Source organism: Mobula hypostoma, chromosome 9 (assembly GCF_963921235.1).
Source record: "Mobula hypostoma chromosome 9, sMobHyp1.1, whole genome shotgun sequence".
NCBI classification, from domain to species: domain Eukaryota; kingdom Metazoa; phylum Chordata; class Chondrichthyes; order Myliobatiformes; family Myliobatidae; genus Mobula; species Mobula hypostoma.
In genome coordinates, this window is record NC_086105.1 from 115680880 (window position 1) to 115708482 (window position 27603).

The window sequence follows — 27603 nt, forward strand, 5'->3', positions numbered from 1 at the left end:
ATTTTTATTCTCTGTACTGTGGAAACACAAGTTCATTCTTCATGCTCACATGGTAACCTGTCTAAGGTTAGCTAATGCATTGATAAAAAGCCAACTGCACATCAAAGCATAAATCTTCTTGCTTTATTTAATTTAACTGTCTTTTCTGCAGAGAAGTTTTCCCATGTTAAAAACTTTCAATAAATGTAAATTATTGTTGTTAGTCCTACTTAGAAAACTCCCTAGCCAAAATTAAGCACTTATAGTAAAATAAAGCCTCTTTAACCAGTTTTCTTTGACTTCTGCAATTTCTAATATAGAATAAGGCAATTCAGATTTTCAGAAGTAATCCTTGTTTTGATTAAATTTTTCTGAGAGTTCCCTGACTCTGTTCTTTGTGTCACAGCAAACTTTGAGACCTCGATTTCCCAGTGTGATGTCAACTACCCCCGAACCACCTTGTAATGATTCAATTCTACGGAGGACCAGGGAGGAAGATCGGGAGATGCCACACAGAAAGTAAGAAATGTGCCATGTTTAATTACATTGCAAGTGATATCCTGGCACATATTGATATAAGTAGGCCCTGTTAAATGAGCATTTGTTCTGTAGTGTTTACATTGCAGTCCATGTTCAAACCCTCAGTATATATTCAGAAGGAAAGCTATTTAACACAATGAAAATAGGCTTCATATATCTTCGTCAGGAACAAACTGAGTATGCATCAAAACCTCCTAAGTATAGATTAAACAGATGTTGACAAAACATTATATCATCTTGTATTGACATGAGTCTGACCATGAGCGCACTGTATAGAGGATGCCAAATCTTAAAGGTGTTCCAAAAAATTTTCAATTCTTTCTAGAATTGTTTCCATTTTTCTTTTTATACTCTTTCATCTTCCTCTGTTGTTTGTTTCCTTACATCATTGGGCATATTTTTTTTTCTTTCAAGGCTCCTGAAACTATTTAATTTCTCAACTTCCTAGATTCATCCCTTCCACTTCCATCAGACCAAGTGACATAGGAGTAGAATTAGGCCATTTGGCCTATCGAGTTTGCTCTGCCATTTGATCGTGGCTGATTTATTTTCCCTCTCAATCTCATTCTCCTTCCTTCTCTCTGTAACCTTTGACACCCTTACTGATCAAGAACCTATCAACCTCCGCTTCAAATATACCTAATTAATTGGCCTCCACAGCTTTCTGCAGCAATGAATTCCACAGATTCACAGCCTGTGGCTAAAGAAATTCTTTTGAAAATTGAGGATCTCTCCCCTCTACACCACAACTACCTCTCCACTCCCTCAGATGTGTTAATCCTTCTGCCTACTTTCCCAGAATCTTAATTTCAAGAAAAATGCTGACTTCTTGATTTCTTTATTTCTAATTTCTTAATTCCAGCTTTGCTGTGCACCGTTCACAAAGACCCTTCATCCAAGTATGTTCAATTACTTCTTTTCAAATGTCTGGACAGTATTAGTCAATGTGCAAATGTTGGCCTGCAGTGTGGAACATTTTCCCTCAGCTTTGAGCAGTGTCTAAGTGGATTTAACAGGCAGTTGTTGCCAAAGGATTGCTCTTCAGGGGAGCACTGGCATCCCTTCGTTCTGGCTCAGCTCCATACTCTCATTAACCAAGTGTCATAACTAAAAGCCGTAGAAGAAATAGTAACATTTTCCCTCAGATTTATCACTTGAAATGTGCTTTAATTGACCTCTTGTTGCTAAATGCCTGTTCACTGCAAGCATTTGATGCTGTTTTAAATTCGATGCTAGAACATTTCTCTGGTAGCTTGGTAGAAAACTGGATTTCAGTGCCAGGAAAGTCTGTTTTTATATGCATTTTTTTGTCTTGTTCTCACCTCTTAACCATGTTATGTTTATTTGATTGCTAACTCTATAATATTGGGAAAAAACGTTAGACCTCTTATTTATTTCTGCTCATTTATGATGCAATGTATTCTTTATTTTTTAATGAATATTGTGATTGGAAATGGAAAATGTTATCCTTTACTGTGCAAAGTCACGGAACTCAACTCCAGCAATCTGTTTTTCATCTGAGAATCCAGTTCTATAATTCTTTGAAAGTGGCATCACAAGTAGATAGGGTCAAAAAGAGGTTTTGGCACATTGATCTTTATAAATCAGTGTACTGAGTACAGGAGTTGGGATGTTATGTTGAAGTTGTATATGATATTGGTAAGTCCAAATCTGGAGTATTGTGTGAAGTTCTGGTCACTCACCTATAGGGAAAGTTATCAATACGTTTGAAAGAGTACAGAGAAAATTTACAAGGATATTGCCAGGACTTGAGGACCTGAGTTAAAAGAAAAGGTTGACTAGGTTAGGACTTTTTTTTCCCTGGAGTATAAGAGAATCAGGAGAAACTTGATAAAGGTATACAAAAGTATGAGGGGTATAGATAGGGTAAACGGAAGCAGGCTGTCACTGAGATTTAGTGACATTTCAAATGGAGGTCTTGGATTAAGGATGGAAGGTGAAATATTTAAGGGGAACCTGAGGGGAAAATTCTTCACTCAGAGGATGGTGTGAGTGTGAAATGAGCTGCCAGCAAGAGTGGTGGATCCATTTTTAAGAGAAGTTTGGATAAGAACATGGATGGGAGGAATATGGATGACTGTGATCCCAGTGCAAGTCAATGGGACTTGTCATAATATAATGGCACAATTAGATGGGCTGAAGGGCCTGCTTGTGTACTTTACAGCTCTATTACTCTACGGCTCTAAACTCAGATGTCCTACCTGCTCTGTTGCGGTATAACACCCTAACACCCCTTGTGCAGCAAAAGTCTGATAACACTAGTTTATATCTAGTGGTCCTAATAGCACCTAGTTAAACTGGAACTATTCATACTTTGTTCAAACAGAATCTAGCCAGCAAATTCCCAGGGTAAAAAGAACAATATATCAAATCACTGCCACCTCATATCTTTTAAAACGGCTGTGATATTTTGTTTCTGGTCAACGTTGTATTTTCTTAGGAAACATCAAGTCATCTGTTGTTTCAGTTTTACCCCCTTCCCCTCTCCTTAGTGCATATTTGAAGAAAGACAGGTAATTTTTCATGTCACTCTCCTGCTTTTGTTCCCTGCAATGCCTATACAAATGTTTGTAACACCACTTGGGGAACAATTTGACTTTGAGTCATTAGCACTATATGCACGTGAATGTAATGTGATGTGTTGACTTCATGACATTTGACTTCCTTGAAGATAATAGAATTTCCTCAAAATCCTTGAATTCACGTTCAAGTTCACATTCACGTTTGTTGCCATCTGACTGCAACCAAATGAACCAAATGAAACAACGTACCTAAAGACCAGGGTGTGCCCACAAAACATATATCACACACAGCTCATAAACCAAAATATTACCATAAATAAATTGATAAAATATAATTTAAAATGCATGTAGTGTACAGCACCGGTAAACAGGGAACAGCTCTTTATCCTAGTGATGAGGCTTCAGTGGTGGCAGGGTATTCATTAGTCCCACAGCCTGAGTGGAGAAGCGGTTACCCAGTCTGGCAGTCCTAGTCCTGATGCTTCTGTACCTCCTTCCTGATGGTCGTGGGTCAAAGAGTTTGTGGGATGGGTAGTAGGGATGCTCTATAATATCTCAGGCCCTTTGTCTGCAACGCTTCCAGAAAATGTCACTAATGGGGGGGAGGGAGACCCTGGTGATCCTCGTGGTGGATTTCACCATGCTCACTTGAGAACAGAGCTTCAGAGTTGAGAGTGAGGCCAGCTAAGAGACTTGGAATTGGTCACACCATATGATTCTGAGGCTGAGGCAATACTTTCATCAGGAATTGGTGGTTTGAGCACTGTGCTGGCTGTTTTCTAGATAGTATGGGAATGGATTTGTCTTTTCGCTTTCTCATTACAGCTGCTTCTGCAATCGTCTCCCATACCATTTTTTGTTTATTTCTGACTTAACACAAAAAAAATTCAGGTTCCGAACAGTCATTGAGAACTGTTATCTGTCTGGATTCCTTCATATAACACACATGTCTGACACTAGCAACCACGGGCGGGAGTCCTCCTTTCATGCCATATCCCAAACCAAGAATGCTCAGTGCTTTAGGCTTTTCATGTCTTATTTAAATGTCTTCCTCTCAGGCCATCAAATCCTGAAAACTTAGGCAGCTTAAGCTGTGAGAAAGTTGAGGCTTGGTATGCTTTTGGATAGGTGGAAGAGGAATGAGAATGATAGGTGGAATAGGGATGAGAATGATAGGTGGAAGAGGAATGAGAATGAAAGGTGGAAGAGGAATGAGAATGATAGGTGGAAGAGGAATGAGAATGATAGGTGGAATAGGGATGAGAATGAACGGTGGAAGAGGAATAGGAATGATAGGTGGAAGAGGAATGAGAATGATAGGCGGAAGGGGAATGAGAACGATCGGCGGAAGGGGAATGAGAACGATCGGCGGAAGGGGAATGAGAGTGATCGGCGGAAGGGGAATGAGAACGATCGGCGGAAGGGGAATGAGAGTGATCGGCGGAAGGGGAATGAGAGTGATAGGCAGAAGGGGAATGAGAATGATCAGCGCAAGGGGAATGAGAATGATCGGTGGAAGGGGAATGAGAATGAGTCGGCGGAGGGGAATGAGAATGATCGGTGGAAGGGGAATGAGAATGATAGGTGGAAGGGGAATGGGAATGATCGGTGGATGGGGAATGAGAATGATCGGCGCAAGGGGAATGAGAATGATCGGCGGAAGGGGAATGAGAATGATCGGCGCAAGGGGAATGAGAACGATCGGCGCAAGGGGAATGAGAATGATCGGTGGATGGGGAATGGGAATGATCGGCGCAAGGGGAATGAGAATGATCGGTGGAAGGGGAATGAGAATGATTGGCGCAAGAAAAATGAGAATGATCGGTGGAAGGGGAATGAGAATGATCGGTAGAAGGGGAATGAGAATGATCGGCGGAAGGGGAATGAGAATGATCAGCGCAAGGGGAATGAGAATGATCGGTGGAAGGGGAATGAGAATGATCGGCGGAAGGGGAATGAGAATGATCAGCGCAAGGGGAATGAGAATGATCGGTAGAAGGGGAATGAGAATGATTGGCGGAAGGGGAATGAGAGTGATCGGTGGAAGGGGAATGAGAGTGATCGGTGGAAGGGGAATGGGAAGGGGAATGGGAATGATCGGTGGAAGGGGAATGGGAATGATCGGTGGAAGGGGAATGGGAATGATAGGTGGAAGGGGAATGAGAATGATACGTGGAAGGGGAATGAGAATGATCGGTGGAAGGGGAATGAGAATGATCGGTGGAATGGGAATGAGAGTGATCGGCGGAAGGGGAATGAGAGTGATCGGCGAAGGGGAATGAGAACGATCGGCGGAAGGGGAATGAGAATGATCGGCGCAAGGGGAATGAGAGTGATCAGTGGAAGGGGAATGAGAATGATAGGTGGAAGGGGAATGAGAATGATAGGTGGGGCTGTCGAGAGGTCTGGTACAATGTGAAAATTAACAATGGCAAGAAAGAAACTGACACACAAAATGCTGGAGGAACTCAGGAAGTCAGGCAGCATCTATGGAGGTCAATATTTTGGGCTTAGACCCTTCATCAGGACTTACCTATCACCTGCTACCTTTGCACTCCTTCCCCTCACACCATCATCTTATTCGGGCCTCGCCCCAACCCCTTCTTTTCCAGTCCAGTTGAATGGTTTCAGCCCAAAATATCGACTTTATTCTCCTCCTCTGCTGCCTGACTTGCTAAGTTTCTCTAGCATGTTGTGTATATTGCTCAAAATTTCCAGCGTCTACATAATCTCTAGTGTTAGGGAAGGACATGAGCCATACCAATCTAAAAACCAAGCTGACAACTGGACAGAATTGCAGATTATAACTTAACTAGAGGCCAAATATGGGTGACAAGGTAGAGAACAGCCTTCAAGGTCTCACTGGCAAGCTGATTGTTGAATTTATTACTCTATTTTTCAGCACTGGTTCTACCACTTAATGTATGAACAATGTGAGAACTAATTTTTGGTTCTGTCCCCCGGGTTAATAACTAGACGTGCTCTCATGCTATCTGAGAGAGTTACACTTGGAACATGGAACATAGCAGAATGCGTTTATTTGTATTTCTGATTCATACTGTTATTTAGCAATGAAAATATTTAGCATAGAGGAAACAATGCTGTGAATTCTAGGTTTTGTGACTGGACAATTTTCTACAAGTGCTACCTTTAATAGTTCAATTACAGTTTAAAAATATCAAAGATAGTTTTTGTTTGGTGTTTATTTGTCCCTTTTTTGCTTTCCTTCCTTGCTGAGGGCTTACCTAATGATCACTCACAAACTCTAGTATCTCTGGCTGTTCATTAGTAATGTGTTAACCCTGACAGTGAGTGGCAGTAAGATATTCCTCCAGCTTTTCTCATTCCCAAACCGTTAATGAACACAATAATTGGAAATGTCTCATCTTCTGACCAATGGTAACCTGATTGATGGCCTGCCTGTCACTCCATCACAACTACTGTCATCGGGGGAGAAATCTGTAAATATGCAATGCTCTCTTTCCACTTACTCCATAATAGGCATTTGGCAAAATATTGTGATAGTTTAATTAAATCAGCTGTCAGGCAACGTTGCTGGCATTTTTGCAGACTGCTCTGCTTTGAAATGCTGCTGTCTCAGGAAAGTATGAATGGGTGTCTTCAGCTATGTAGCTATAAATGTGTTCCTGGATGTCTGTCATCAGAAGAGCAAGGTAGTGACCCAGCTTAGAGCATTAGCTAATCTCATAAACTGTGAAAGCAAAACTCAAGGAGTTGTCATCCTCTTATAGATATGTACAACTCTTATAATCTGATCTGAGTAATGGTGCTCCAATGTTCTTTATCTTAATAATTAGTATTTTTATCATTAATTAGTATTACTAGTAATCAAATAGGATGTTGCATTTTGGTCAAATGAAAGGAAGTAACAAGCATATTCTGTATAATATTAAACGCCAAAGGAAATCTTTGATTTGACCTTTCATTCAGTTTCTTGATTGTCTCCTCAGTCTAGACATGTTGATTGATCATTTTCTGTAAGGGAGATCTTTAATGTTGGTGTAATAACAATATGTTGACTGTTGACATGCACAATGTGTCAAGAATGCCTGAACCACTTTCAGACTGAGGCCACGGGAATGCTTTAATGATGGAAGGACCAACAAGATATTATAATATACCTTAAATTTGACCTGTAATTGAGGAAGGAGTGTGGTGCAGAGAGGGAATGGTTTCTGCCAGTTAATTGCTAGAGAACTGATAAGTTTCACTTTAGTTTTCTCGTGATATTGTCAATATTATATAAGCAATGATGCCACTAAGTTTCCTCTATTTTCTCACACATCACCATATTTGGGTTTCCGACAGTATAACAGAGGAGGACGACGATAGCATCTGCTGCTACAACTTCGATACCAACCAAACAGAGACAGATGGTGAGTTGAGTTTGGTTCCAAATATCCTGATTAGTAAGTTACAGACTGTTAGTGTCAAACATTGTTAATGGATTGAAGGTGAAGAGAGCATATACGATCTACATGCCCTGAGGGATTCCGCTTAAATAAAGGTTACGTAGCAGTTGTTTTAATTTTCATATAGATCCTACTTAATGCTATATTTACTTCTTGTTACTGGATACCTGAGAAGGTATAAGGGCCTTCAAAATATCCCAGACCAATGCGTAAAATGATCTTGTATTTCCTCAATTATGAAAGCTGATATAATGTAGTTACTTATGGTAATCAAGGAAGATAATGATATAGATTCAAGGAAATTAATTTGTCTTATAGTAAAGTCCAGAGCAGCCTCAAAATTAGAGCCAGGATATTGCGGTGATATGAAAAAAATTATTTATTTATTGAGATACAGCACAGAATAGGCTCTTCTAGCCCTTCAAACCACGTCGCCTAGCAATCGCTGGATTTAACCCTAGCCTAATCATGGAACAATTTACAGAGACAAATTAACCTAGCAACTGGTATGTCTTTGGATTGTGGAGGAAACCGGTAAAAGCACCTCTTAATAAAAAGACTGTACAGTGGAATCCTCTCCCTCTAAAGCAGGTTTACTGGCACATTGGTTTATTAGTGTCACATGTACCAAGATAATGTGAAAACTTCGTTTACACGCCATCCAAGCAGGTCATGCCATACATGGAAGAAAGCAGAAGGCAGACTGTAGCGTAGTAGCTACTGCGAAAGTGCAGTACTGGTAAACAGATACAGTGCAAGAATCACAACAAGGCAGAATGGAGATCGAGATTTCAAATTTAGCATATGAGAGGTCCTTTCAAGAGTTTGATAATAGCAGGGTAGAAGCTGTCCCTGACTCTGGTGGTATGTGCGTTCAAGAATTTATATGTTCTTCCCAACGGGAGAGCGGAGAAGAGAGAATGATCTGGGTGGGAGAGGGTCCCTGATTATTTTGGCTGACCATGAGGCAGTGGGAAATGTAGTTGGAGTCAGTGGAGCAATCAAATCACAAAAAAGAGAAAATCTGCAGACACTGGAAATCTGAGCAACACACACAAAATGCTGGAGGAACTCAGCAGGCCGGGCAGCATCTATGGAAACAAAGTACAGTTGATGTTTTGAGCTGAAACCCTTCGATAGTCCTGCTAAAAGGTTTTGGCCCGAAATGTCAACTGTACTTCTTTCCATAGATGCTGCCCGGCCTGCTGAGTTCCTCCAGCATTTTGTGTTTGTTGCTCGGAGTCAACGGAGTCTCGGTGATGCACTGGGCTGTGTTCATACTTCACTGCACTTTCTTACAGTCTTGAGCGGAGCAGTTGTCATGCCAGGCTTTGACCCATCCGGATAGGATGTTTCCCTGGTGCATCTATAAAAATTGATACGAGTCAATGGGAACAGAGTAAATTTCTTTAGTCTTCTAAACAAGTGCAGGCATTGATGTGGTTTTTTTTTGGCCATGGTACAATGTGGCTAGACCAGGATAAATTCTGGTGATATTTATACCCGGAAACCTGGAGCTCTCAACCATCACCACCTCAGCACAACTGACACAGACAGGGGCACGGACTCCATCCTGTTTCCTGAAGTCAATGACCAGCCCCTTTGTTTTGCAGACGCCGAGGAAAAGGTTGCTGTCTTGATACCGTGCTGATAGATTTTCTGTCTCCTTCTTGTTCTCAGTCTTGCTGTTTGAGATCCAGCCCAGTACAATGATATTGTCTGCAAACCTGTAAATGGAGCAGATATTGGCCCTGCAATTGAGAGTGCATGGACTGTATAGTAGAGAATCCGTGAACATGGCCTTCTGGGGTATAACTGCTAAGGAGGTGGTGTTGTCACTTACCTTCACTGATTGTGGTCTGTTGGTCAGACGGTTAAAGATCTGAGAGGTAAAAACTGAAAATAATAAACTTCAGACAGACAAGGGTAAGCATTGATAGAGTTAAAGTACAGATCCACCATCATATAATTTAATGTGAAACAGGGTCTCGAGGTTAAATGACTTCTTCTGTAGGTACATTCCAATGATGTGTTAGTATTGGTTTTGGTTCGTTATTGTCACGTGTACAAGATACCGTGAAAACTTGCCTTGCATACTGTTCCTGTGGATCAAATCATGACACAGTGCATTGAGGCAGAATAAGGTAAAACAATAACAATGCAGCAGAGAATTTAAATTAAAAATAGTAGAACAATTATTTAATAGAAGTAATGAGTAGATCTGCAGGGAGCAGCTTGGAACAAATCGCCATGCTCTGGGACCATCTTGGACAGGAAAGTAATTTAAGAATATTTAAAGCAAGGAAATGAAACCTCAGCTGGTGTCAGCATCCCTGAAGATGTGTGTCAGTAGCAATAGGAATAGCAATCTTGAATAAATACAGGACTACCACGCCATATCCTCAGCATCTTTTCATATGCCTCCAATAACTAATTGGTCTATTGTTGTGAACCAGATGAATATCAGGAGAGGACCTCCCATGGACCACCATCCGTCCATTCATCATCATCGTCCTATCAGTCTGAAGCATTAGATGCATGTGATTTGGATCATGTCAACTCCATATTCAGAAAATTCTCCTTGGAAAGGTAAGGGTGAACAAATAATATATTTGCCGAAGTAAGCTGAGCATATCTACATCACACTGCAGCACTCTGGCAAAAAGCATTATTGTTTTTTTCCATTTTCATTTTCTCCATTTATTTTCCTGTTTAGCAAGAGCCGCAGCTCTGTTTATACTGTGCAATTGTTGACAATACCTCCCAATTATTGGTCAATCTTTAATAGACTAATATATTCACAGTCAGATTTAGCTGGTGCAGTGTATCTTGCAGCATACATCATTAGTTAGAAATGTTTCTGCATTTCTCAGTTCAAAATCTAATTTGCTGGAATTGCATGACGATAATGGGATATTAAAGACAGCAAGCCTTGATGAGCAATAGGCTGATCTGTCCATCTCCTCACCCAAACAGACTACGAAAAGAGTTCAGAGTTCAAAGTTAATTTATTATCAATGTTCTTGAATGTCACCATATACTACCCTGAGTTTCATTTTGTTGCGGGCAAGAAATTAATCTCAGAGAAGGGGAAGACCTATCTCAATGAAATATTGTGAATTAGAGTCAAATAAGGGACAAAAAGAGAAATAAAGAAAGGGAAAAAGAAAAACAATGGAGGTAAGAACAAAATTTAAAAAATTACATTTAAAAAAACATCTGACAATAATTTATTATCTGAAATCGGTGGAAATTTGTTGAACCTCTAAACTAGAGAGGTTGATTGACAGTTATTCATAATTATCCACCAGTAAGATCTGGTTCAATAATTCAAATCTCCCTTGTGTCTTGGTTGAGAACTGATTAAATTCACTAGAAATAACTTTCACCTTGTACAGTAACGATAATATGTGATTGTGTATGATCATGAATCAGCAATTTGAACCTCTTCCAAATTTCTCTCAATTTCAACTTCCATTAAGCTCACCCTAAATATGAAGGGAAAGATGCAAATCAAGTTGTTTCCACCCATTCTCTGCTATTGCACATTGCCAATATATCAGCAATGGGAAAATTCTTCTGAGAAAGCTACAAATGTGATGTAATAAAGCAGGCTCATTTGGCAATATTTTTACTCTTTCCATGTCAAAATGATTAAGACCATTGTATCATTGAAAGTGTTAGCGTATTATTGGAAATGCCATTATTTCAGTGAGACAGTAAACTTACTAATTAGTCAGATGCCAACATGGAAAATGTCAGGTGAGATGTTCAACTGACTGCCAATTCTGCATTGTCCATTCTTTGCCTTGAGGTAACTTTCCAGCTCCTGCCATCACTGCCATGATTTGTTATGTAAAACAGTAGAAGAGATTGAAATTTTATTTAATATTAATAAAAATAGATGGTGTTCTGTTTAGCAGTTCCCAAAGGAGAAATTTCAGATCTATGACCTACATTTGAAATAATCTAATAAGAATGAGTGATTGATTATTTTCTCTTTTTCACAATGTGTCTCTGTAGACCTTTTCGTCCATCTGTGACCTCTGCCTCCCAGATCAGTAACCATCCGAAACAAATGCTGCATACAACGCTCGACGGTGACAAATTGGTGTCAGAAATCTCTTTTGTTGGTGGAAATGAGAGAGGTCTTTTCATCCAGTCTGTACAGCCAGGCTCCACGGCTGAGAAGGCAGGACTGAAGGAAGGGCACCAGATGATTTTGGTAGGAATCATTATGTTGAACAATTGGAGAAGAGGCAGGCTTTAAAATCTAGTGCTGCTAACACAGTCTAACAGTACTCTTGTGGCCGAAACAGAGACATGAGGAATTTATTAATGGAAATGCTAATTCACACCTGTGTCAGTATTTAGAACAATGATTGCTTTGGAAATGGAAAATATGACTGCATTTTGAAAACTATACAGATGACTGGATGTTCTTGAGTTCTCTGAGACTATAGGGAAATACTTATTTTCGTGCTGTTACATCTTTGCTGATGGATATATGATGATATTATTCATAATCCAGTACCAAATACTAATCTGTTCATAAACAACTGTAATTTGAAACCTACCATTTACATTACAAGCAAACTGTCAAAGCTGAGAGCTGGATAAAGTGGGCTCAAGCTATATCAGCTAGAAAGCATTTGAAACGAGCTGTGATCATCCTTTTTCTAAAACTAATCCAAATTCTCACCCATTTTTGGGAACTTCAAGGTGTCAGCCTGGCTCAGAGGTTTGCGTATTGTTCCTGTAAGTCAGAGCATTGTGGAATGAACTACTTGAATAGCTACTCTGGACCGATTCTTCAACATGGTACTAAAGGAATTTTACAACACAAGAGGGTCAGCCTTTTGAGATTAAATCTACTTGTGTCCCCTTATGTTACTAAAGAACAGCAGGCATTCTCAGAAATTTATGGCCAATATTCATCCCTCAACAGTGACCATCTCATTGCTCCATTTATCTTTCTGTTCACAAATTCACTACCTATATGGACCCACCTCACAACAGTGATCATGCTTTTAAAGTGATTCGTTATATGTGAAGTGCATTGGGACATCCTGATGACATGAAGAGCTTGTTGGGTAAATGGGAAGATGGCAAAGTCACTTTAGTCCTGCAGTGCTTTCACTGAAACAATGCTGGCTTTAATATCTCAACAATAATGACAACACTACATTGCCCAATAATCCTTTCAACCAAACACATTGGCAGAATTTTCCATTTATTCCTCCCCTATTCCTATCTTCATTCTCCTTAAATGTAACCATGTTATTCATTTAAAGTACTCTCTATTGTAGAAAGTTCTACGTTCTCACTTAATGTTGTAAAATGTAAGGTCCGTGAGTCATATCTAAATCGAAGAGGATTTCTATCCATCTGACTACACCTACTACTCTCTTCACCTACCCAAAACCATAACACATTATAGTCCTTGAAGACGTCTCCTGATTGGTGAGGCCTTACCTCCTGCTGTATTTGGCAACAAATACTTTGACAGCTGGCTAAACACACCTTCAATTTTATCAGTTGTCAAAACTTCACAAACATTGAAAAAAAAATCCAAAAAAATAGTAAAATTATTCATCCTGATATTAAAAATGCAAATTAGAATTAAAAAATTTAGACAATAAACACTTTAAAAAATTATATGCACTCTCTAGTTTTAAAAAAATGTAAGTTACTTCAAACGTATCTTTCTCCTTTAGAACTATTCTTAAATGGAGTCTCAGAACATGCAACTGGTCTCAGTACGAGTAGTGGGAAACTGCCAGACATTGTATTGTATGAAAAGTTCAAAGTTGGGTCACAATAACGGTGGGGACTCTCAAGGAATATTGGACTTCCCAGTTCATGTGATATATATCTCATTTGGCTTGCCAGTGTGGCCTGCCCCATAAAAAGGCATCTGCATCATTGTTCCAAGCACTGCAATTAAAGACATTTCTCCCAAAATTCAGATTGGAATTGGGAATTACTGTATTTTAGTTATAGTCCCAATTTTGGTCCACCCCCACCTTTGTATAAATTGCTAAATACAATCTTTCAATTCCCCTTCACTCTTTTAAGCTTGAGTCTGTACGCTAATTGTAGAGTTTATAATTAGTTGCCGTGTGTTCATTCATACCCTTAAAATCCTGTGCATGCCAATGAGATTTACGACATTTTTCATTCCAAGTAAGCAGGTATATTACAGAAAGATTGTTAATATTATAAATATTTTATCTCTAGCTCACTTTATAATTATTAATTAGATGGGAATTAACTCTTAGCAAAGGTTCTTTTATTGCTTAGGAATTTGCAAAAAGGCCTTAATTAATCTTGAACGACAGGATTCAAGATAGAGTAGAGGTTGAAAGTCTTATCTGTGGAATTAAAACTCATTTTCCATTCAATCCTTCTGCACAGTTTGCTAGTCCTGGGAAAAGCCCCTTTGAGAAATTAAGGCAACTCTACCTTACTATATTTATTGCCATAGCAACAATAGATCACATTGCCTTTGCAAAGACCTGTCGATTTTCTTAAACATAATGATGGAAATGAATTGAGTTGGGTCCTCTCAGATGTCTTTCTCTTGGGTTTACCTTTTGCGTGGATTGATAAAAATACTGATCCACAGCTATTGCAAATTTAATGTTTAGTATCTTATGAGGGAAAGTACAAAATGAGTATGCTTAAATAAAGACCCCAGTGTTCCCATCAGATGGCAGTTTTCATGTCTGGGGCTGTTTGTTACAGTTTGCATCCCATAGTTAAATTACCAGATTGGTACTCGAGAGGCCTTACCCAACAATCAAAATACTGGAGTTCAAATTCCATTGTACAGTACTATGGAATTTAGATTCAGCTAATAATCTGGCATGTGGAAAAACAACATCAATTAATCTTAGCAATGATGACCTAAACACTGTATTAGATTCTTGTTAATAGGATCTTGATTCACTAATGTCCTTCATGGAGGAACTCTGCCATTCTCTTCTGGCCAGGGGTTCCCAACCTGGGGTGCACAGACCCCTCAGTCCATGGTAAAGGTCCATGGCATAAAATGGTTGGGAACCCCTGCTCTAGATATTTCCCATGTGGTTAATGTCAAAATGGCCGAGCATGCTGCTTACTTGTACCAGTACTCTTATGGATAGAGGAATAATTGAAGCCAAACAGATCACCTAGGATAGACCGAGTCACGAAATTAAGTCCCTGCAAAGCGGTATCCAGCCTAGCTGACTGTACAAAATCCTCTTTTAAAACATCTGGAGATAGGACAGAGCTTGGCGTAGTCCTTGAAGTCCTCCACATTGAAATCAGAGCCCATGCAGTCTCATTGGCATCGGGTTAAACAGGGTCAAAGAAGCCTCAAATAATGAAATAAAAACAAAAAGTGCTGGAACTATTCAGGATGTCAGACCACATATATGAGAAGGAAAACAGGCAATGTTTCAGGTTGAAGACCTCCTGATTATTACATTTATCCTCCTCAGCCAATGAACCTATGCTCCTCCATGGGTTGGAAAAAGTCATGAAATTGGAAAGAGCACAAAATATTCCCTGGGTGTGACAGTTCAATCCAAGAGAGGGTTGCTAGCACTAGAAATAGCCAAGCTCAAATCCTGAAGGACATAGATGCCAGATTGTAGAATCTTGTGTAAGTGTAGTTCCAACAATTTTCAAGAAGCTTGTCACCTGACAAGCCAAACCATTTTGGTTGATTAGTACGCTCCCACCATCCTAAACATTCATTCCTGATGTGGTGGTTGCATGTGTATCACTGAACAGTTACTCAGATAGTTAGCTTTGGTGGCACCTGTCAAACTCACAACCTCTATCACCAAGAAAGACAGGGCAATGAGCACTGGGGATGTCATCATTTATAGGTTCCCCTCCAAATTGCACAAGTCTTTGAAATGCAACAGATCATCAGAGGATGCTGTTACGTACCCCGTAACTGGGTTGCCAAACCAGCAGAAATGGATCACTCCGTTGGAGTCTGGATTACTTGAACTAAGAAAGTTTTATTAAAGAAACAAGCAACACAGTACTCTAGTCAAAAGGATAATAAATGCAACAGTTCAGCAATGATAAACACACATGTACACAGAATTAGGATAACAGGATCAATCAAGCTCTATCGTCGTCTAGGGGTAAAAGACCAGTTTCAAAGTGACGCAAAGTTCAGTTCAATTGAATTCAGTTCAGTTCGCAGTAATCACTGCCGTGGGAGATGGACAGTGTGGGGGAAGGAGAGAGAGAGCAAAACGAATGAATATTCAAACGGCTTCCACACAGACCTTCGATATTCTTCGCAGTCAGCTTTCGGGCGAGCCCTTTGTGATGTCTTCTGAGGTCACCGACCATGACCCCTCCATTTCCAGATACGATCGTTTCTCTGCGGTGAACCTGGCACCCAGGTAAGGGCGGACACACACCAGGTTCCCACTGATCGTGCCTTTCCATCCTGTGCGTCTATGGCTTGGTCCCGCGACCAGCCTTCCAAAACTTCTCACCGACTTGTGGGAGACGCACTGCTTCCAGGGTCTCGTTACCTCGGGGTGTCGTGTGTGTCTTGCCTTAGCGAACCTGTCCCTTTTTATCCCCCTGCTGGGGTATCACCTGTCTATCACTTCAAACAGTTCAGGGTTCAAAGGGGGAGCCGATCTTGACAGCTCTCCTTCCGTTAAACTCTCCCGTCCCTTCATTAACATCTCCAAATGCTGCTCCATTGTTTTCCTTATCTCTCTTTCTCCTGAAGACAGATGACAGACCAACTGCTGATCCCACTGGTGCCAGCACAGGCCAGCTAGCATCTTAATCTATGTGTACTCTCGTCACAATGCCAAAATCTTCCAGGTTCAGACATTCCTCCTCCCCTGATAATCAGTTAATTATTTCCACCTGTGCCTCCCATGTTGTTTGGTGTTTTTTTTTGCTCACTCTTGAGTTTACCTATCCTGGGTGTGGTGATGTTTGAGTTCTCTGCGAACCAATCTTGTAGCAAAGATTTTTTTTTTGTTCAACTCCATCCTCATCTTTGATCTTCTCTGCACTTGAGTTTACCTGGTCTACGTCTCTCCTGGTAGTCCACAGGTTAATGAAACTGAACTTTGCCATAACTACTTCAGTTCAACCCAGCCACGCAATCACCCCTTGTTACAGTCCTGTGTTGGTTCTAAATACTGGATGTCCTTCCTTACGAGCACTGTGGTTGTACATTCACCACAAGGACTGCAACAATTCAACAAGGCCATTCACCATCATCTTCTCCAGGCACTGATGAATAAATACTAGCCTTGGTAGGGCCAGATCCAAAGTAGGAAATGAATGGATTATAACTAAGTATGACAGCCCTAAGTAATATAATCTTACTCTGTCTTAAGTGTGACCCAAGTTTTGGTCATTTTGGTTACAGTTGTATTCTTAAATCATGATTCATGGTCTCCTTTATTCTGCCTGACCACAGTAATAAGCTAACAAGCAACCTCAGTGCTCTTGAGTGCATGCATTTTAGTTATTAGATCAGCTAATGTAAACTTGCTTGTATTGCAGTATAAAGAATTGCAAAGTTATCTGAGGTGCTTAAAACATTAGCATTATTCAAATGAGATGTTTATGGAGGAATAATTCCAAAGGCATTATTATGCAGTGGCAGGCTGATGTTTCTTTTTGTTTATGGGATATTGTTTTAAAATTCGTTAGCTGCTGAATTGGCCACGGTTGTGTTATCTTCTTGTGGGAAAACACCTCTGAAAAGGCTGCGGATTAGAACAGTAATTAGTGAGGTTGGAAGAAAAGTCAGCTGCCGGCGACGAGAATAGGATTGGGAAATAGCAAGCAGCTACAGACTGGCACATAGGGATGGAGCCCCCTGGTAAGCCTCAGGCTCACTCAGCTCACTTCCGTCTAGGGGGAGCAGCCTTCGGCCGCTCCAAACTCAGTAATCGAGTTTGTGTAGTTGCTGTGTGATTTGCCCACCAAGCCAAGTAACAGACAGTACACCATATGCGATTTACAGAATACAATTTATAGATCTTACTGGAACTATGTAATTAACAGAGATACAATATAAAAGGAAAGTAAAAGGCGCCAAACTTACCAGAGTTCAACCACTTTGTGCACAACCATTGGAGCTCAATGAATGGGGTCTTCTTTCCACCATGCGATCTCCTCCAACCCCCTCGACCTGCCACCTGGGACCAACCACGGTAGTCGACCAGAGCGCGTCCAGCACGTCCTTCCTCTTCGGTTCTCCTCCCAAAAACCCTGGGCGTCGGATTCCTGCTTGGGGTCCGTTCCGTCGCCCGGCTTACAACATCACGTCTCCTCTCTCTGACCCCATCGCGCCTTCTGCCCCAAAGCCCGCGAAAACAATAGCTTACCGACACACAAGAAGGAATATCATCTATCCCAATTGGTTAGCAAATGCATACAATTCTCATTATCAGTAATATAACCCAAACAAGCTGCTAGAGAGAGAACCACTGTCTCAGCAGTTAACATCACAGAGAAGCCATTTTATTTTTAACATAACAAAGAAGCCATTTTATTAGCCTTAGCAATAACATAAAAAATAAACCTTACACAGAGAGGGCAGATTATAGCATAGAATATATGGGTTACTTGAGGAAAAGAAAGAAAGAGACCTTACAGAGTTGGGGTTACAGCTGTGGCCTTGGTTCTACTCAGGAAGGACATCTCAGATTTGCATTGAAGCAGGCTTCAGAGACAAAGTGAAAACTGCTTATTTTGCTCAATGCAGGTATAACAGAAAGTTATAGAAACAGTAGCTAAACAACTGTCACCATACATTAAACCATTAGTGGTTCTGGGGATTTGGAGTGAAAATCATTCACCAATTGTGTCCTTAGCAATCAGAAGGATCTGTGGAGGATAACATGGAGTTTAAAAACAAATTGTGTTGGAGGAAAACAGCCAGTGACATACTGTTCATGTGTGACTGTGTGAGAACACAGAATGCAGAATTGGGAGGAATGATTCTCGGTGACTTTCTGAAACGCTGCATGGTGGAAGTAGACTTTCAAAATGAAAATCCCAAATTTTGTGCAATTCATTTAAACTCATCAACATTTTCCATAATGTTACATTTTTTCATGAAAATTGAATCATGTAGCAAATGAAAACATAGCACAAGCCAATATACGATATTTTCTTGACAACTGTACTTTTGTTAAATTTGCAAGGTTGTTACTCTAGTGTGGCCTCATTGAGATCTTTCTCGTTAAAGCTAGAAGGATGCATCAGGGGAGAAATTCAAACTGTTGCATTGGAGACCTCCACGAAAGAAGATGCCCATTGGACATTACAACGTTGCAACGGATCAGTGACACTGCACTTTAAATCAAACTTTGACGGTAAGCCTAAAGCAATTAGTTTAGTGTATTTAATGGATAAAGTATGTAAATCCAAAGACCAAAAAATGGAGTGAATATGCAGTCTCCTTATAACAATTAACCACAAAAATTTCCTTCCAAAGTAAAACCTAATTTCCATGAGGAGGGTCTGATGGAAAACTTACACAATAGTGTAATTGGGTATTCAAACTTAAGAAGGGAAAAAAAAACATTTATTACTGTTGCATCTGTATTGAAAGTGTTTCAATGCTGAATACAATTTGGGAATTGCTGAAAGTCACCAATATTTCTCCAACTCAGTAAATCGTTCATGTAAGCTGTTTTTCTCTCAGAACTAGACCAAGATGATGAAATAGGTGGTGAGATATAACATGGTGTAAACTACAATATTACGCTATAAAGTGGGATGCAAGTTGAACCTTGCTTTCATCGTTCACTGAGATATCAAGAAATGAAACAGCAGTCTAGAAGGCATCATCCATAAAATGAAGGGTCAAGAATGAAAGTATCCATTAGGGACACCACCGGGCCTTTTATAGCTAGCTATATCCTCTTTCTAGTTTCTGTTCGTCAGTAGAATTTTTTCCCCAAGTAGCAAGTTCTGCTCTTGTATTGCATGATTAAGGCAATAGAAGATTTCTAAACTCCTACTTCATCTTTGGCAACCAAAAGGATATTTAGAGGATAATACGTAACTTTGATAAACATATTGTATCTGAAACAATATGCCAGTAACATGCAAATGTGAATATATAAGTAAACAGAATCCCAGAGTCAGTTTAACATTGGACATAAACTCACAGTATCTGTCATCGTGGCACTAGTAGTCAATTTGATTCAGTTTTGAGAAGCTTGTTGTGCATGTTTCTTGCTGATCACCAGTTCTTTAGTGGCATGCTTCCAACCTAAGCAAAAGAAATAAAATGTTATTTGTGAGTATTTCGAAAAAGCTGCAGAAAGTTTCGTCTGTTTACTCAAGCATGGATACAATTTTAAATTTAACCTGTAAACCACAATAGATGAAGTTTTAGTTATAGGCTGAAGTGTGAAACTCCTTATTAAAACCTGTGTATTGAATTTGATAACGTACACTGAAGCATGAAAATCTTTTTCAGAGGTGAATTGCGGTCATGCCTTGCATGGAGAAAACAGACATTCAACAAATCAAAAACAGCAGCAGACACCAAATTCATAACATTCATTTTGGGCTTTGAAAGGGTTAATTATATAATTTCCAATTAGAGGTTGCTGTAATGAGAGTATTCCTTTGAAATTCAAAGGAATTGCTTTGTATTTCAGTTGCTTTCTCTTTAATGATCCCAAAATGAACTACTTAAGTTGTAGATTCGGGGAAGTAGACCAGTTGGAAATCTTCAGAATTCTCTAGCTTTGAGGTGGTGGTGGAAGTAAAACTGTTTCTTGAATTTAATTGACTACCTGAATTGATTTGCAATAAAGTTGAGATGAGCGCAACAGCACAAAACACTGACCTATCACACTTGCAATTTATCACATGAAGATGTTAATCATATTTTACCCATACTGGAAGGGAAGGAAGCCAAACGCAATACTAAATGGGAAGAACATTGAAAGGAGTTGATAGGACGTCATTCCGTAGTCCCCCTGCATGTATCCCAATAGCTGGTTGGTTATTTATTGGTGCTGTGAAGCTCATAAGCAGGACACTTCAGGCATTTAGGCTGGGCATCAACGCGACAGTGGAAACATTTAAAATATCAGGGGAGCAATCACCAGGAGCAAACAACAATATTGGACTTTGTGAGGTTTAGATGATATCAAGTGTAAGGCATTTGGTCATAGTGATTCCAATCAGTTGGAAGCTGACAAAAAAAACTTGTGCTTGATTCTAAAGGGTATGAGAAGCTGCAAAAGGACATGGAAGATGGTTCCATCGTGTCTGGTGATTCTTTCTACGTTCGAGTCAATCTAAGTATCTCTGGACAGACAGACAGCTGCTCGATGTGTGTGAAATGTGATGAGATTATTCACGTTTTAGACACCATGTACCAGGGCAAATGCGAATGGCTGTGTGCTCGAGTCGATCTATTCACTGACAAAGACCTGGAAAAAGGCACTATTCCTAGTTACTGCAGGTAATTATGGCTTGATTCGATGCATCTGATTTACAATGATTTGAAATGTCATGACTACTGAGATATTCTTGGCCAAATGGTTAAGTCAATGTCTTGAACAGTGTAACCTGAGGACATAATAGCTGGAGTGGACTCAATTCAAACCAAGTCCACAGAATGTGAATGGTTGAAACCAATAAGTACCCTTTCTTGCATGAGAGTGAATCAGCTAGTGTTAATTCAATTGGATGCAATTTGGATATTAAGATAATAATAGATACATAATGGCAATAAGACATTGTCTTTGATACATGTTGAACTTATGAGATAAACAACGACTGAGACATGAGATTCCCATGGTTCTTCATGAAAAGCTCCTAACTGAAGGTGATGAGACTTGTTCAATTTTCAAGCAGCTATGAAGATAGTGTGTGAAGAAGTTGGTCATCTTTGGTCATTATAGATCTTGCTCCTGCAACATTCCTACCCTGCTAAATGGCCACCGAAGTGTAAAAGGGATTAAGTGATATTTAATGTCATAAAACAATGTGGTTCCATGGATGACTGCTCATGTTAATGCTTCAACTGGAGAATGCTTTGCAGACTGTAGGCATGATCCTTAGTTAAACTGTAAAACATGTCATCCGTGGCCTGCTTGTGGAGCTCATGTTGAACAACAACATAGCTAAGTGTACAAAAGCAGTAGAGCGTACAAGCTAAAATTCGCACCAGTCACACAACATAGAAAAGGCCCCCCTTTGCAGCTGGGTGATTAATGGAACTGTTGAAGCAGTGGAAGTACCAGATGCCAAATATGCATCCTACAATCCTTTCAGGGATACTTGCCAGCTAATCTGCATACAGTAATCTGAGGGTTAAGTATTGCTAATATCACTAGGACAGCTTCACAGCAAGGAATTGGGCATGGTAGTGCCCTGGGAGCCCTAAAATGGCACCTCCTGTACAAAAATAACTCTGCAGGCTGTGAAATTTAGATATGAGTGCCAAATTAACAAGGAAACAGTGGAGTTAGGTGTGAGTCTTCGCTGATAATAAGTGAATGACAGGGCTGTGGTGAATTAATTGGAATCTGAGGCTAGTGGTGTAATTGTGGCACTCAACATTGTGTTTACTGACCTTGATTGATCTTGTGAGATTATTGCCAATGAACAGCATGGTTAGCACTGGCTAGATCAAGAAATCTTTGCATGCTCACCTGGCAGCACAAAGCTGGCCTCTTGCCTGCATTACAATCAATAGATGCTCTTTATCAGACCTTGGATGCTCCAGACTTTAGCCCTTCCATACTCTTCTGCAACTTGAGATCTTTTAGGTCAGGGAATGAGACAGACACAGCCTCAATGTATCATTGCATCCTATATGACTGGACTGTAATATTACACAAAATGCTGGTGGAATGCAGCAGGCCAGGCAGCATCTATAGGAAGAAGTACAGTCGACGTTTCGGGCCGAGACCCTTCGTCAGGACTGATGAAGAGTCCTGATGAAGGGTCTCGGCCCGAAACGTTGACTGTACTTCTTCCTATAGATGCTGCCTGTCCTGCTGCGTTCCACCAGCATTTTGTGTGTGTTGCTTGAATTTCCAGCATCTGCAGATTTCCTCTTGTTTGTGGACTGTAATATTTGTCGAAAACAATATACTCAAGTATTTTGAGTAGGGTCTGAACATCTGATCTTTGAAGTTAGTGTTATTCCTGAGCGAAGATTAACACTGAAAAGTAATCCTTTTTATTTTCCCCTGGAAATAGCATATAATAAAAATGAAAGGTGTACAGTGCCTTGAAAAAGTGTTCGGTCCCCACAACTCACTTCACATTTTACTGTCTCATTTGCTAAATTTAAAATATATTGAAGTAGGATTTTTGAGGTAATCTACAAAACATCGTGCATCATGTCAGATCAAAAGAAAAACTCCAAAACCTGTCAAGAATCTACTAAATATTAAAAACTAAAATTGTGAAGCTGAATAAGTATTCATCCCCTTTGTATTTACTAACTTTCCTCAAGTGTAATACTGTGTATTACCTTACCAACTCACCTGATTTGTTACTGTAGAAAATTGGAGGATTGCCTGTTTTCAATGAATTCATAAGAATAAGTACCCCCCTCCTCCCTCTGTAAGGCCCAGCAGTATGGTAGATTTTCAACAGACCAACCCAAAATGAAGACAAAAAAGCATTCAAAGCAAGTCAGGGAAATGTTAATAGAGAAGCACAAATCTGGGAAAGGGTACAAGATCATCTCTAATACATCGAAGATACCTTGGAGCTCAGTGCAGTCCATCGTGAAAAAGTGGGAAAAATATGAAATAACAGCCATACTGCTTAGGTCAGGCTTCCTTTCTGAACATAGTTGCGGGAGAAGAATGGCACTTTTAAGAGAGGCTAGGTAATGCCAACAGTCACTCTGAGTGAGTTCCAGAAGAGAATGGCTCTAACTGGAGATCGCGGCACAATCTCTAAGGCCTTGCACAAAAAGAGTATTTATGAAAGAGTGGCAAAGAAGAAGCCCTGGTTACTAAAAAAAAAGCAAATGCTTGTCCTTAAAGACTTTGAAAAAAGTCACCTAGAAGATACTGTAAAGATCTGGAAGAAGGTTTTGTGGTTGGAAAAAGTGGAACTTCTTTGGCCTCGACACTAAGTGGAATGGCATAAATCTAATGGTGTGCATCAACCATCGTTCCTACTGTAAAGTATGGTCAAGGTAGCATCATGCTATGGGGATTCTTTTCAGCAGCAGAGACTGGAAATGTGGTCGGGACTGATGGGAAGATGAATGCAGAGAGATCCTGGGTAAAAACCTGCTAGCTTCTGTGAGAAAGCTTAAACTGGGGAGGAAGTTCATTTTTCAGCAGGACAACAACCAAGAACAAACAGGGAGTGGCTTCAAATGAAGAAAACTGATGTCCTTGAGTGGCCCAGTCAGAGTTCTGACTTTAACCCGATCTAACAGCTCTAGAAAGATGTCAAGTCTACTGTTTACCATCACTCCCCAGCTAACCTGGCACAGCTTGAGCAATTTTGCTCAGAGGAATGGGCAAATCTTGCTCCACCATGTTGTACAAAGTTAAGAGACTTATCCAGAAAGACTACTGGCTCTAAGAGCTGTGACCAGTGGTTCAACTAAGGACTAATCAAAGGGGTTGAATACTTTTGAACTGCTGACATTTCAGTCTTTCAATTTTAATTTTTTTCATGCTTTACAATTTTCCCTGTTTTTTTGGGCCCTACTGTGAAAAAAGGAGCATGTGATTCAGAAATAAAAATTCTCAGTTAAATTGATCAAAATCCTTGTTCCCTCATTTATGTGAATAAAGGGCTGGGGGATGAATATTTTTACAGGGCACTGTATATTAAGATACGATTGTAAATGAAAATTCTTCAGAATTCATTTTTTAAAATAATTTTGTAGAAGCCAGTTGCCAATTAATTCCCCTTTAAGCTGGAAGAAATCAATCTGCCAATGCTTGCAACATGCATGATACATCATCTGGGTAAGGACCATCAATAATATGAGCATTGAATCAGCCAATCAGAACACATTGGGTAATCAAAATAGCAGCCCATTTAAAATGGTTTAAACACAGCTCAGTTGTTGCGTCCTATGGGGGCAGATTAGAAGGAGGCACTATTATAGTCATGCCATAGAGTAGGAGACCATTTGGCTTATAAATACCTGTGCTAGCCCTTTGTAAAAGTGTCACGTTTCTCTCCTTTACTCTCTTCTCTTTCCCTGAAGCACTTCAGCACTTTTTCAGATGCATCCACTTTTGAAAGTTACTATCGGACACAGGTAATTGGTGACTGTCAATAAAATATAATTATCCATGAAGCAAATGAAACCCACACAGAGATAGTTATCTCTCAAAGGTACTGAATATAATTATTGCCTTGTTTAAAAAGTGCTTGTGCATTTAAAAAGGAAGGTAGTGCCACCCAGAGGATAAACACGTGCAGGGCGGCAGTTCAAATCTGACTTTAATGCTATTTCAAATATTTCCTTACTATTGCCATTGATCTTAAAAATTCTTGAAGTACAACAAAAATAGTCTGTGCACACAGAAAATGGCCTGGTTCATAGTGAATGAATGATTATTTAGGCTTGAGAGCTTTTTATTAATCAATACTAGTTAATAGGATTTCTGGCAAGAAAGTGAGATAAACTTTGAGGTTGAATCCCTCCGCTGCTTGGATCTTAGCCTATGTTTTGCTGAGAATATGGTGGGTTTTAGGTATATGTATGCTGGATATGGTAGGAAGAATGTTCTACATCATTTTAATTTTTGTATGCAGTTTTTCTGAATTATTACTTTTGAACCTTACCTTGAAAGCCAAGGTTAACCAGCCAAATGGCATAAACAGCCCAAGCCCGACTTACTCAGGTGGTTGGACTTCATGACGGCAGATGGTAGCAGCCTTGCCTCTGAGATGGGAGGCTTTGGGTGCAACATGACTGAAACCCAGTTCAGAGCGATGCTATTGATTCAAGCAGACCCTCATCTTCCATTACTGAGCAACTGTTGTGCTGTTGGAAGGTTTGTCCTTTGAGTTAGATGTGAAACCAAATTCCCAACTGTTTTGTTAGGAGGATCTGAAAGATCCCTTGGCAGTTTGTTCACAAAGAGCAGAGAAGTTATCATCAGTGCCCTGATCAATATTTATCCCATAATTCCATCGGGAGCACCGGACGCAGTATATCACCCCAGCCGACTCACAGGTGAAGTGTTGCCTCACTTGGAAGGACTGTCTGGGGCCCTGAATGGTGCTGAGGGAGGAAGTGTAAGGGCATGTGTAGCACTTGTTCCACTTACAAGGATAAGTGCCAGGACGGAGATCGGTGGGAAGGGATGGTGGGGGGGGGGGGGGACGAATGGACAAGGATGCGGCCTTCTATATATTGGCGAGAACTGACACAGGCTGGGAGACCGTTTCGCTGAACATCTACGCTCTGTCTGCCAGAGAAAGCAGGATCTCCCAGTAGCCACACATTTTAATTCCACGTCCCATTCCCATTCTGATATGTCTATCCACGGCCTCCTCTACTATCAAGATAAAGCCACACTCAGGTTGGAGGAACAATACCTTATATTCCGCCTGGATAGCCTCCAACCTGATGGCATGAACATTGACTTCTCCAGCTTCCGTTAATGCCCCACCTCCCCTTCGTACCCTATCCCTTATTTATTATTTTAAATTTTTTTTCTCATTCTCCTTTTTCTCTCTCTGTCCCTCTCACTATATTCCTTGCCCATCCTCTGGGCTTCACCCCTCCCCCTTTCTTTCTCCCTAGGCTTCCCATCCCATGATCCTCTCATATCCCTTTTGCCAATCAACTTTCCAGCTCTTGGCTCCATTCCTCCCCCTCCTGTCTTCTCCTATCATTTTGGATCTCCCCCTCCCCCTCCCACTTTCAAATCTCTGACTATCTCTTCTTTCAGTTAATCCTGACGAAGGGTTTCGGCTCAAAATGTCGACTGTACCTCTTCCTACAGATGCTGCCTGGTCTGCTGCGTTCACCAGCAATTTTTATGTGTGTTGCTTGAAATTCCAGCATCTGCAGAATTCTTCGTGTTTGTGACTTCTAAGCTGGTCGGTTGTGCATTCTTGTCCTGTTCTGGAGCCTTGAGCATGTATTCGAGACTGAACATCACAGTATTGTTTTCTCAGAGGTGCTGTCTAAATGGAGTGTAGCCGGCAACTCAAACGAACCAGCTAGAGGTATTAATCCTTGTATGATGCGCCTTCTGACCAATCCAATAATAATGATCCTCAAAGTCAATGGAATGTATTCAATCCTTCATTAGTAAAACATACAATCTTGAAGCAATATAACTTATGAAACTAAACTAGTGATACTAAATGTACCTAATCAAAGTTAAGTAGAGTTTAGCGCTTTCAAATGTAATTAAGCAAAGCTAAGTGGTCAACAAGAGATATGATACCCATAAGTCCCCAGCTCTAAAACTGCCCAGAATAAAGCATGAATATGTAACTTATTCCCTTTGCTTTTACCATGCCCCCACCCACGTGACTAGCTACCATAATAAACAAAATAAACGCACAACACAGAACACAATACAGGTAGAAAACAGAAGCATGGTTCTTGCATGGAGTATTAGGCCAATGTGGTGTTCATTTTATCTGAAAATATCCTTTGTCCCTGCTGAAGGAAGAGCAATCTCTGATGCTAATGCGATTCTTTATCTACGATCTCGCTTTCTCGAAACAGGTTATATGTGCATTATCTGAAATCGGATTGAGGGACCTTGCTGTGGGTAATCCGTTGCATCGTTCCACAGATTACAGTAGTGACTACATCTGGAATGCATCTTTGAGTGGAAATGCTTGGAATATTCTGGGACCAGGACACTATATAAATATATGTTCTCTATTTCCTGTTTTGTGCTTATCAGGAGCAAGCTTCCTTGCCAATATTTTCCTGCATCAGAGAAGCACAAATGAACAGTACATTTCCAGTGCTATCAGAGTTTATTGTACTTAAGAAAGATGAATTGGGATGAAGTATGGAAAGGTCCCAGTACCTTCCCTTTCTGGTGCATTGTTACTAGACACCATGAGCTGCAGTGGGATTGATTGTCTCACACTGCAGCAATTCGTAGATG

At 40.3% G+C, this 27603-nt stretch overlaps 1 protein-coding gene across 2 annotated transcripts in view; it reads left to right on the plus strand.

Moving 5' to 3' along the window:
- card11 (caspase recruitment domain family, member 11) overlaps nt 1-27603 on the plus strand; it is a 328314-nt gene that overhangs the window by 255845 nt on the left and 44866 nt on the right. For both annotated transcript variants that reach the window (XM_063058962.1, XM_063058964.1), the window contains exons 12-17: nt 386-498; nt 7392-7459; nt 9952-10084; nt 11519-11720; nt 18741-18867; nt 20741-20981. In XM_063058962.1, the coding sequence (XP_062915032.1) occupies nt 386-498; nt 7392-7459; nt 9952-10084; nt 11519-11720; nt 18741-18867; nt 20741-20981 (884 nt within the window). The remainder of the gene's footprint in view (nt 1-385; nt 499-7391; nt 7460-9951; nt 10085-11518; nt 11721-18740; nt 18868-20740; nt 20982-27603) is intronic.